The following is a 12,714-nucleotide window of genomic DNA, read 5'->3' as shown; positions in this document are numbered from 1 at the left end:
AACCAACGTCAAGGGCTACTTTAATTCATTGGCGGCAACTTTTTTTGAAGAGGGTATTGCAAATCTTGTCCACAGATATGACAAATGCCTCAATCTCTTCGGTGATTATGTCGAAAAGTAAGCGTAACTGTACTAATCTTTTGGTCATAAAATTATTGTTTTAGATGAACTTGTCTTTTATTTATAGCCTATCGGAGGTTGAAAAAAAAACGGCCCTCGTATATATATATATACGCAATATCAATACGCAATATATATATATATATATATATATATATATATATATATATATATATATATATATATATATATATTACATATACTGCAGCCCCTCTTGGGGCTGTAGCAGGAGTGGATAATTCACTATAGTACAACAAATAAATACAATAGGCAACAAAGAAAGAAAGGTTAAGCGCAATGTTGAGGGCGCACAGACAAGATTTCATTTAAAGGGAGAGAACGGTTGGTTCCTGGTAGCGAATTCCATGTTTCAATTGTTTTATGGAAAAAGCTATACTTAAAGGTATTAGTGCGTGCAAAAAATGGTGTAATGTTAAGCGCGTGATGGGGGTCTCCTACTAGAAGAGATTTTTGCAAAGGTGATATATTCATTACTGCAGAGGCGACAAGATGAATGAATAATGCCATGAAAAAGTTTAAAGAAATAACGTGTCGCTGTTCGGCGAGAGATGTTAGGTTGAGTGAGTACATGACTGACGATGCTGAGAACTGGTGGTCACAACGTCGGTAGACAAATCTAATGGCTTTCCTTTGGATGGCCTCAACTCTGTCCATTTCGTACTGCTTGTAGGGATTCCAAAGGATACTACGATACTCAAGTATAGGGCAAACAACAGTTTTATATAACAGTAATTTATTGTTACGCGGAGAATTAGACAGAGTACGACGTAAGTAACCAAGTTTTTGTAGAGCTTTAGTCGTAATGGAACCAATGTGCTTTGACCAGGACAGGTTAGTGGTGAACGTGAGACCGAGATATTTATATTCAGAAACGCGTTGAATTAAATTATCAATAACTTCGTAGCTGAAAAAGAACGCGCTAGCTTTATTAGAGAAGGACATAACGACAGTCTTACGGACGTTAATGTTCATTTGCCATGTTTCAAATCATTTGGAAAATCTGACGAATGATTCAGTAAGGCGAACATGCTCAGAGGGAGATGAAATGATGTCATACAATACGCAGTCGTCTGCATACATTCCGATTTTAGATGATATATCTCGCGTGGTAAGTCATTTATATATAATAAGAAAAGTAGAGGACCGAGGACCGATCCTTGAGGGACGCCTGATGACATAGCCACCACCGAGGAATTGATCGAGTTAAAGCTTACGAATTGAGAGCGGTGAGACAAAAAACTCTTTGTCCAGTACACTAATTGAGGGTTGTTAAGCATGGCATTTAGTTTGGACAGTAGTTTTGAGTCAAGTACGGTATCTAAAGCTTTGGAAAAATATATGAATACAGCGTCAATTTGAAATCCCTTATCCAAGTTAGAAGCTATGTCATGCGTGAACCCAACAAGTTGTGTTATGGTGCTAAAGCCGTGTCTGAATCCATGCTGTACATTAGAGAGAATGTGTTTTGATTCCAGGAATTCCATAATGTGTTCATAATATAATTTCATCATGTGTGCAAATATATATATATTTACGTACGAATTTGTGCCGGTTTAGACAAAAGGGCGTTGGGAGGTGATGAGGAGGTTGACGTGCCTCGAGGATCGGGAGATGGCGTTGCGCTGGCTACTGAGCTACAACCTTGTAACTGTATATATCGTAAATACTTATATTTTCTCCCCGTAACCATATCATAAATTGCAGCAGCATGATGATAGTCCATAAAAAAACCTCCAAACCTCCTTTATAATCCTCTGGTAGTCATTTGTGACTCCTGCTGGTGTTAGCTTTTGGAACAATGTACCACACGTGCTTTCTTATTGTAAGCAGTGCTGGTATTTCCACTTTGTGCCCTCTATGCAGCACCAATAATGGTGCTAAGAAACCTCCAAGCCCGGAGAAACATTAAGTTCTCCCATTAAATTTATGTTTTCGCAGCAAACAAACATCTCCACGAAAAAAAGAAACTGTATAGCTGCATGTTGTATCATACATGAGAAGGCAATTATTGATTAGCAAGGAGCAAGGAGCAAGGGCTAGTTGTTGCGTAACAGTCGATGTTAATGGCGAAAAGGTTAGGATGTGGAGAGGAGTGTATCTCTTTTTGTCCGTTTCGTGTTTGCTTTCTTAAGATTTGCGCCACTGACATCAACAAATATGTTATTGCCTGAAATTTCAACCAGAATATGGTAATATATGAATGCATAACAGTCTGCTAAAGACTAGACAAAATGCCCAGTATTTATCGCGTGCTAATTTGGAGCGTAGAAATTCTGAGAATAATCTGTAGGGCCAAATTCGCAAAGCGTTCTTTGTTTGCAAGTGTCCTTTCTTACTTGCCGGCCAGCTCCTCCATGGAAGTTATATAATTGGGCTTTGTAATATGTCCGGTATGAGGAGTGGCTCGAATTTGCTCTTAGAAACAATTGCATCGCATGACATTTCTTTCTGTGTGTGTGTGTGTGAATACAGGCTCTGTTTGTGAACTCTTCTGTAGTTTGCGTGACAAGCTTAGAAGATAAATATTTAAAAAAATGCTCAGAATTCATTTACAGTGCTAGAGTTGTGTATTTCGAAGATAGCAGATATCTTCTATGTAAATATTTCGTTTTCTGTCTTTTGCTTCTGTTATGCTACATGTTTTTCTTTGTGTATCATATTTGATACACCCGTTGATAAGAGTATTTAGCGTTGTAAGAGTATTTAGCTTTGTAGCTATAAAATTTAGGTTACATGTTGGTATTGGAAAGTATAAAAAAATAATCGTAAAACTGCGGCTGTCTTTCTAAAATTCAATATGGCCATCTAGAGCGAAAGAACTAACGTGAGAGTATTTGTTCCATTCAGCTGATTACGCGTGCGGCACCGGGAAGTGCGGCTCGCTATGAAACCCTCCGAATGACGTCACACAGCAACGATCACGCTTTTCCTCGCTGGACGAAAAGTTGTGTTTAACCCAGGCAACTCAAGTCACCATGAGGTAGAATGGCTGTTTAGCAAAATGGAAATCAGAACAAGCTCGTAAAAAATAGGTATGTGAGAAGGCACGTAGTATAACGCCAAACTTCTACGTAGGCTAGGGGCTTGATGGAAAGCAGACTTTCAGGGTGGCGCGTACGTAACCACGTGAATGGAACGACTTATTTGATGTCAGGTAATTGAATTTATGACGCCTGATTGAAACGTAGGAAACACGTAAAACGACGATCAGGAAGATTCAATGACAAGCATGTGATGTAATGTTTGCAACTAAGAATTTGGTTAATCTGAATATTTGTCCACCTAGACAAATATTTTATTTGTAGTAACGCAATTGGAGTCACCATTGTAGGCTTTAAACTAGCCATTCCAGGGAAAAGACTGCAATTGCTAACAGGATTTAAAAGATAAGTAATATTTTTTGTAGAATAATTACTATAATTCAATATGTAGTTGGATGCGAATAACTTTTTCCGCCGAATACCACATAGAAATTTTATTGCATGTGTAATCTTCGTTATTTTGACTATACATAACATTTATCTACCTATTCTCGTATCTATTTGTTTTATGCGCGTCATGTTACCACCACAAATGGAACATCTTTTTTGCCGTCATGGTTATTTGCCTGGATCGACTCGTGTTTTTGCAAAGGAGCCGCAACCCTTTCTCTAGCGCTACTCTTAAGCAATAGTTTCTGTGTAACGTTTGGCCGCTAGGAGAAAACAGAGGCGGAATTATTTCGCCAGTTTCAAAGACACCCATCGGCCATTTGTCCCTGGTGCTTACTGAAAAGGTAATTTCTCCGCATCGCAGAGCGACAGTTCGGGAAGCCCTACCACCCCGTCGTCCAGATCGCCGGACAAGCCCACCTTTCTGCAAGAGTACATCGCCCAGCAGAAGGAGACCAGCGACCTCTACTGGAACAACCCGCACCGACCTGAGGAGAACCTGGAGACGCGGTGGCCCGCGCTGCGTGTCAAGCCACGCGTCGACTACTTCGAGGCGCGCAACGTGCTGCTCGTCTCGCCGAGCCTGGTGTCCTTCCTGTCGGCGATGCTGGTGGGCCTCGACCCGCTGCTCGTGCCCGTGGTCGGCTCGGATGTGGTCCGAGCACTACTGAGCGTCGTAGCCAGCAGCCAGCGGTGGGGGCTGGACGCGGCCAGTGGCCCGCAGGACTCTGCGGAGGACGCTCGCTCCATGCCTGGCCACAGAGAGAACGCGACCCGTTGCCTGGCCGAGCTGTACGCCAACCTGACCGGTTACCGCCAGGCAGGGCCGCGCTTGCCCGACGAGCTGTTCTTCGACGCGGCGGCTGTGGAGCCTCTCTTCGAGCTCTACAGGGCCTACCTCGCCAAGGTGATTCACTTTTGCTGGAAAATATACCAACCACGTTCGCAAGAATTCTTTGAAATGACGAAAGCTCTTCTGGTCGAAACCCAGCATGGCGCAGTTGCGTAACTGGATGGAAGCCGACTGCACAGCATAAAGGTAACGGGTCGAAAAACACCTGCGAATCCTGCAAGAGTGCTTCGTAAGTGCACAATCATCGCACGAAGCTTGAGTATGAATTAGAGATAATATATTGCTCAACATGGTATTCGGGAAGATTTAGTAATTGTCTCTAAGTTTCCGCGAAACAACCTACGATATTTTAAATAAGCCTGGTATTAACCACATCTTACTTAAAAAACTCTGGTATTTTAGACAATCGCATTTAGACTTAAAGCTCTGGTATTTGAAGCATGCAGAATCTTTCGTTAAGATATGTGATGAGAGTGGACCTGTGTGAAAGGGCAGGACCACTTTGTATAAGGCACGTGAATCATGTATGGTGACCGGCATGTCCTCACTATGTTCATCACACGCTTGCACTTTTGCTTGTAACCATCAAATTTGGAGAATTATTGCTGCGGTACGCTCATCGTAACTTGCGGCACGTACAATGCACCACAATTGCAACTTGCGCCACAATGTAAGTGTAGCGAAGCTAAAGTGACCGTTCGCAATGACAGCCAATAAAGGAGGACCATCCGACGGGTTTGACCTAGAGAGGAAACGCTCCAAGCTACCGTGGCCACGACCGAGGCGCTGGCCCTCTGCCCAGCCGTTGCTGGACATTGCCACCACTTGCATTAACGGCAACCGGTCCGCACGTAATAGCCGACTACATAAGATTTCAAGCGGTCACCAGTTGAGGTGCACTTTAGTTCAAGTTATATAACCGTGCTTTGTAGCTTTATTATTTTTGCTCAGCCTGCGCCTAGCAGTAGAGCGACTTGGCAGTTCTTATATCATGATAAATCACTTTCCCGCGAGCCTAATATTTCTTATGACTGATTTTTGCTTGCGTTGTGTACAAGCTGGGCACAAAAATTTCGCATTCAAGTTTCATGTTCTATTCACTGAGTCACCAAACCTACTCTACCAAACAAGGTGCGCAGCGTTCAGCACGTTGGATTATTGCATTCTTCAGCGACATCCTAGTGAGAGTACCACAGATGAAAGCTTACTGCTGTAAAAAAAAAGCACACCGTCAATAGCGTCTTACTAACCTACATTGCTTAAACTGACAATCATCGGCGATGTTTTCTACACAATATTTCTGAAGCGAGGGTACTGTTCCTGAAGACAGACTATTGCTGGCAGACGACTGACAACTCGGGCGAAACTGATCGGTGGTGCATGTTAGCGATGAAAAATGTTGAGCCAAAATCACTGCAGTGTAGTTCCCACATGCACTGAACATACTAGGCAAGGAAAGAGATCAAAATGCAATGCAGTTGAAACGCCCGCCAGGTGGAATAATATAAAACGTAGTTATAATAATAGTCGAAAGGAAAGTCCGTGTATGATTATATCAAGGCCCGGAAATGTCTACTTATGGCAAGTGATAACTGTTGGTGATCTTAGAAAAAACTGGTCGCAGCTATATGTATGACCGACCATCCGTGCGTCTGTCTGTATTTCTGTCCGTGCGTCCCTGCAACTGTTCTTCTCCGTGTCTTCTTGCTTGCCTTTGTGTCGCATGTCTGTGCACCTGTGTCTGCCTATGGGTCACCTCGCTCTTCTTTTTTGCGCGCGTCTACCTGTCTTTATTCAGTGTGAGTTTTGTAGAAGTGACGGTTCCCTCTGGCTCGGTGACTTACGCGATAAGGAACACTGCATAAACCACACAAATAATAGAGCCGTGTATGGAGGTGGTGGTAGTACCAAATTTTCTTGGTGGAAACTACAGCCGTAGCGCCTTTTCAGAGAGTGCATTTGAGCACGTTCTTGAAGGCCGTTGCGGTTAACATTGAAAAGCATAATTGGGTTTAATTTTAATGTGATCATATGCCAAATACTTATGGGAGCACTTGACGTCCACTAACCAATTGTCGCGACTTAAGGACATGGCGAATCCAAGCTCGCAAACCCGAACGCGATGCTTGAACGCGAAAAATCCCGATTGTGATGCGTGGTCGTCCAGTAAGAAAGCGCCATATTTGGCTATGGAAATGATGCAGAGCGTATGGAGTTCCCGACGAAGGTGAACCCTTGAGACCACTCCATGCGGCTGCAATAATTCAAATGCAGGAATTGAAGTGGCCATCTCTGCTGTACCGGCTATTTTACAGACTGCCACAAAAGAGAAGACAGTTTCGCCTGCCGTGTCAGAGCGAATATAAAAATATATTGACACGCTCGCTGGTGGTTTAAGGTTTATTTGACGAGTCTGCAATTCTGGGGTGACTAATGGTTTAACAGCAATACGGAATCTTATAGGTTCGCATACAAGTCCTTTTAGCAGTATTTTGAATATTTTCCTCTGAAGAAGATAAGAAAAAGTTAGGTATATGAGACGTAAGATATGAGATATAAGAAAAAGAACGCGTGGACGAGCGACAATTTCACTTCCACACGACAGGGGTGAAGAGTACAAGCTAACGTTAGCCAAGCTGTTCAGGGGAAAAAAGAGAGGACATAAAAGACATGGTACGAGATAAGATTTGGAACATAAGTTTTCGGTTTTCCCACCTACGACAACTGAAAACGGTAGCTTTAATAACTGCACCTTACACAATGTTCCTTGGATCTTTTTTTCGTTGAACAGCTTGGCTAAGGGTAGCTGGGGCGAACGTTATGCGAGAGGTGTTCCTATCCGTAGTACAAAACAACACAGTGTCAAATAATGTGCTTTATGCTTGCTTTCCTAGATTGTAATCTCATTTGAGATTGCAGGAGTATAATTAAACAATTTGAACGTCAAATTGCGCAGGCATACAGACACAGCCTATACAGGTCACAGTATCTGAGAAAACGTAGAATTTTTGGACAGTAACTCACCATGCCGATGGGTGGAAGTGACGAATCCTCGCGCACACAATAGCACCGGCGAATATTGGAATGTTATTTGGTACTGCAGGACTGTACATAGACGTTTTGGGGTTAAATTGCGCAGAGAGCAGCACAATCTACAGACTACAGGATCTGAGAAAGCGTTCAATTTTCGGACAGTAAGTGACTGTGCCAGTGCATGGTAGTGACGAACCTTCGCACACACTATAGTAGCGGTGAATATTAGAATGTTAAAGGGCCCTGCAGAAGTATACGTGAATGTTCTGGCGTTAAATAGGGCAGACAGCACCACAATCTAGAGGCTAGAGGATCTGCGAAAACGCAGAATTTTTTGGTCAGAAGTGACTGTGCCGGTGGATGGCCGTGGCACATCTTTGCACACAGCCTAGTAATGGCGAATATTGGAATGTTATTTGGCACTCCAGAAGTGCACTTAAGCGTTCGGTTGTTAAACTGTACAGCCTCGCAGCCTACAGATCACAGCATCTGCAAAAACGATGAATTTTTGGACAGTAAATGGCCGTGCCGTGGGATGGCAGTGACAAACCTTCGCACACGCTATATAGTACAGGGGAAAAGCTTCGATGGTAAGCAGTGTTGTGGATCTGCGGTGATATTATTCTATTCCGCCTATACAGTGGTCCGCAAGTTTTAGTGTGGGCTGCGCGCATTCGCACGCCGCGCAATATTTGAAAACCTTGCTGTTGTCGCGATCACCGTATTCACTTTCTCTCAAGCCGGCCTTGCAGTTCGCTAAGTCTTTGGAGTGGCAGGATCGGGAATAATGTTTGCAGGTTAACGAGATAGCGTCATTCCTCTTTCCCTCCAGCACCCTGAGCTGCGCGATGGTCCGAACATTCCTGAGCTGCTTGGCAAGAACTCCATGGAATTGTTTTTCATCAACTACGCGGTGGCGCACTGTGAACACGGAGCGCGACCAGTGGACGCCCAAACTTCGAGCGGCGCAGAGCGGACGCTGTCGGTGGCCGCGCGGTTTAACGTGGCCCTCATGAACTCCAGGGTAAGGGACAGTCGCTGATGGAGGCGGATCCAGTGTTCCGCCTCTCAAGTTGTCCAAAAAGCAGGAGTCGTTCCTGTCATCACTTCGGATATATAATTAACCAAGCCAACCGCTTGCTGGGATACTTACGCCGTGACTTTTCTCGTGCTCCCTCTCCTTTAAAGTTATTACGTTATAAAACCGTGTTACGTGTAAAATCAGAATACGCCGCAGATATATGGGACCTCTTTCATGAAAACCTCATACAATCCTTTGAACTAATCAAAGACAATGCCACTCGTTTTATTCTTTGGAACTAAACCACAGTGCGAGTGTATCTTCAATGAAATCGAATCCGGGTCTTCAACCACTAGCAACATGTCTAAGAATTTCCCGGCTTTCATTTTTTCATAAGCTGTATCACCACCCTACTCTTCATCCAAAATTCATGTCGTGGCCATATTACTTATCTCGCCGTATTGATTATCAGCAGTGGTTCAGTTAGAACCAGTGCATGTAACACAACATATTTTTTACACTCATTTTTGCCACGTACGTCAAAAGATTGGAATGAACTTCCTTCTGTCATTGTTTCCTTTATTACCAATGATAATTTTCGAAAAGCATTGGCTAACACTTTATTATAGCAAACATTTGTACGAACTACTGTTGGTGTATTCCTTTTGTCTTGTTTAATGTTTATTTTATGTGTCATGTTCTATTACTGTATTTATCATATTTTCAGCTAACATACTGTAATTCGCAAATATTGTGTATAAGCTCGTAATTTATTTTCTTCTAATTTGTTGTATAACCCGAAACATTGCCGAAAGGCCTTGAGGGTAAATAAATAAATCAATAAAAATAAATTGATGAATGTATGTGTGGATTTTTGGTCTCCTCCCTTCCGCAGGCTTTTGCAGCCGTTTTTCACTGCAAGGAAGACGACGTGATGAATCCACGTAGCAGATGCGAAGTCTGGTAAAACCGGAAAGATGCTGGCAGCCAGAAGGGGAACGCCAGATCGACCTCACGTGGATTGCCTCATGGAGCAACTCTCTCGCAGCTGGGCACGCGGGGACGGCACGTTTTTCTTGCGCTTTTATTTTTCGAGCACGCTGCATAAAATTGAATCGAATAGATATGCGCATTCAATTCATTGTCTCGTAGATGCTGATAAACTTTCCATCCACTCAACTCTGGCTTCTTCAAACCTGTGAATGCATGGTTGGGATGTTGCGTGACTTATGTATAATACGCGCGAACTTTTCGTCGTAAAGCACTTCAAAGGTAATCTGAGGCGAAATTCATATGCAGTTTTATTACCTGAAGTAATTCCCTAATACGTTACAGCCGGCATTCGCTATTTGAGCTGATGTACCCATGGAAATGCGCCATCGTGACCATGTCACGTTCGATGGCTCGGGTTTGGGCGTTTATGAAGTGCGCATCGCATATAAACGTGCGTTAATCATTTCATGGTTTGCATCGTCGCTTTGCTCAAGATTTTGGCCGCTCTGAAGTAAGTAGTATAAAAGCTATGCAGGTTGCGTCATTCTTATCTGCATCAAAACACTGATAGAAATGGCATTTTTTGCATCTAAGCGAAAGTTCCGTTTCAGAAGGCGTGTCTCTAAACTTTTTAACGCGTTTCGTTGAAGTTGAAACGGAGCCGGAGTGTGTCTTCACGTCCTCGAAAAGAGGGCGTGTCAAGCGTACGAGCAAGTGATACTCAAGGAGCCCCAGGGAAGGTTAAACAACTTATTGCAGGATTGTGCCTACACTTCCAAAAACACGGTAGCGCAAAAAACGGACAAGGACTACAGAGTACAGACACGAAATACCTCATGCCTTCGGATAATTTTATTAAAGTGAAGCTTGCTTTGGAGGGCCCAGCGAGACTGTCCTGAGCGTGGCTGCTGTCTTGTCGAATATATTTATGGATATCTACGCACAGATTATGTGGCGGTACCCCATCAAATGACTCATGTAAACATTGCATGATGAGCAGATATTTCCGGCTTTGTTCTGCGTAGCAAAAACAAATTCCTAGATGCAAGTACAAAAATGGCCTCGCAGGAACCGCTAAAGCACACTGATCTGTTCATGGCCAAGTACAACAAAATTCTGAACCGCGCAAAAAGCCCCGATACTGATAATTTACACATACAGTAGCCTCCATGGTAAACTTTACGATTGAAATGCCACTGGGCGGCTTCACAACATGCTCGAAAAAAAGTTTTTTATGCTGAAAGCGAAATGAGCACCGCCGTTCCCAGTCACCGGAAATGACGTGCTATGCAAGCTGTAGAGAACAAGCACCAGGGCAGCGTGTCCGGGTCGCGTATTTTCATCCGCTAGCATGTACAACGGGGCGTGGCACTATAGGCCAAAACAGGTCACGTGACTTCCGCTGCTTTGGAAAAGGTCAGCTAAAAGCTAAGTGTACTGTGGCGTATGTATTGTTAAACAAGATTTCGTAAATCACAAAAATACTGTACGCGACGCCCATTGCTGAAATTAACGCCCGTTGGAAGCTACGACACTTTCGTCACCGCTCGTACGGCACCGCAACCTCGCTCTGGCAAATGGCGACGCCCTAGCGGCCCTAGGATGAGCACTATCGAGCTACCGAGCGTCGGTGGAGCGCCCCAGCCTGCAGAAAGCGAAATGTGAGTAAACTTTTACATCATTAGCTGTGCTGTCTCAATCGGTGCGCTTGACTGTGCTACTAAAAAGCGTGATGAGTGGACTTGTTGGTATGTTACTTATGTCGCGTTCGTAGCATTTGCTGTGTTGACGCCAGGTACGCTTCAGCACGAGTTGTAATTCTTGGTCGCTGACACGGTCGTGGTCGCTGCGAGCGCGTGAGGTCCAGGAAATGAAGATGCAGTGTTTTATAATAGCAATAATAACTAGAGAGAGTCAATGTATGCAGCTGCTTATTTAGATAGTCGCTCTCTCTTAACCGTGGGAAAGTGCAAGTAGAATGCTGGGCAAGTTTTGCACTTTTCTGTTCGCGCTTTTCGAGTGTGCAAAGAGGACAAAACGTGGATAATGGGACACATGCATGCAACATAACGAACTATTTGAATGAACCTTAAACAAAACTTTTATGGTGACGCTTTCTGTTACCTCCTTTCTGCGTTATCCGCATCATGCTTATTGCAGCTTCGGTGGATACTTCAAAAAGAAAACGAGAAACCCTCGGTTGCAGAGGCAAGAATCTTTATTTGCTGCATAAAGATACTCTGAATTAACTTCGATCATGCCATTCACAATAACACTGACAAAAATTGGAAGTATGTATGGGAATCGCAGGCCAAAATTCTAATGCGGAAAACCGAGAATTCTCGTGTATTGCACATCATTTCTGAAGACGACCTGAAAAAGGTAGTTTAGAGCCTCTAGAGCTAAGTCTTGTTTGCCACACCAATCACGGCATTCTCTATCCGTGATGTTGAACGGGAATTCCACAAAACCCAGGGTATATCGATACTTCACTGTAACATTCGAAGTTTTTGAAGAAACAAAGATACATTGTGTTCCTTTTTGGCACAGCATAATTTTACCTTTGATGTAATTGGCTTAACGGAAACTGGGTTAAAAGAAGGTGAGCACATCTCCATTCCGGGATACAGTCTTGTAAGCAATCCCAGGAATGCTGTATCGTGCGGTGGTGGAGTGGCTCTACTAATCAAGCAGACGGTACCCTTTAGGATAATCACCGATACTGTGATTAGTAACAGTACGGTTGAATCTCTCTTTTTGTTCTTTTAGATTCACGTTCTGTTGTTGGTGCAATATACCGGCCACCAAACTCTAGTCTGCCCGTTTTTTATCAATCGTTGGAATCTATCCATTCCACCATAAGCAGTAAGAGCTATGGTACCATCACTATTGTTGGCGACTTTAACATTGATATCAGCAAAGACACGAATTGTGAATACATGCACCTACTGGAGTCATACAACTTTAAGAATACAATCTAAGAACCTACTAGATTCTCACCAAGTGCATCTACAACTATAGACCATTTATTGTGTAACAGTGATAACATACATTCTGGCGTATACGATTCGAGTCTCACTGACCACTGCCCTATTTTGTGTTATTACACAGCGCAAATAATACCATTGCAAAAAAGACCATCTAGGCAAATCGCAGGATAAATTACAAAATACTGCGGCAAAAAATTAAGGAAAAGGAATTTCAAGATGAATTTAGCAGTGACACTCATATCGAATGCGCAA

General features: G+C 43.3%; 1 protein-coding gene and 1 long non-coding RNA gene across 2 annotated transcripts in view; both read left to right on the top strand.

Moving 5' to 3' along the window:
* LOC135905000 (endothelin-converting enzyme-like 1) overlaps positions 1–9,603 on the top strand; it is a 53,782-nt gene extending 44,179 nt beyond the window's left edge. The window contains exons 10-12 of the mRNA XM_065435999.1: positions 3,937–4,479; positions 8,291–8,482; positions 9,375–9,603. Of these exons, the coding sequence (XP_065292071.1) occupies positions 3,937–4,479; positions 8,291–8,482; positions 9,375–9,446 (807 nt within the window). The 3' untranslated portion in view covers positions 9,447–9,603. The remainder of the gene's footprint in view (positions 1–3,936; positions 4,480–8,290; positions 8,483–9,374) is intronic.
* A 1,373-nt stretch (positions 9,604–10,976) lies between these two features.
* The window catches only part of LOC135905052 (uncharacterized), a 36,908-nt gene continuing 35,170 nt past the window's right edge, over positions 10,977–12,714 (top strand). The window contains exon 1 of the long non-coding RNA XR_010565307.1: positions 10,977–11,133. This is a non-coding gene — a long non-coding RNA (uncharacterized lncRNA). The remainder of the gene's footprint in view (positions 11,134–12,714) is intronic.

The sequence above is a fragment of the Dermacentor albipictus genome, chromosome 6 (assembly GCF_038994185.2).
Source record: "Dermacentor albipictus isolate Rhodes 1998 colony chromosome 6, USDA_Dalb.pri_finalv2, whole genome shotgun sequence".
Taxonomy (NCBI): domain Eukaryota; kingdom Metazoa; phylum Arthropoda; class Arachnida; order Ixodida; family Ixodidae; genus Dermacentor; species Dermacentor albipictus.
This window is presented reverse-complemented; position numbering and strand designations above follow the sequence as displayed.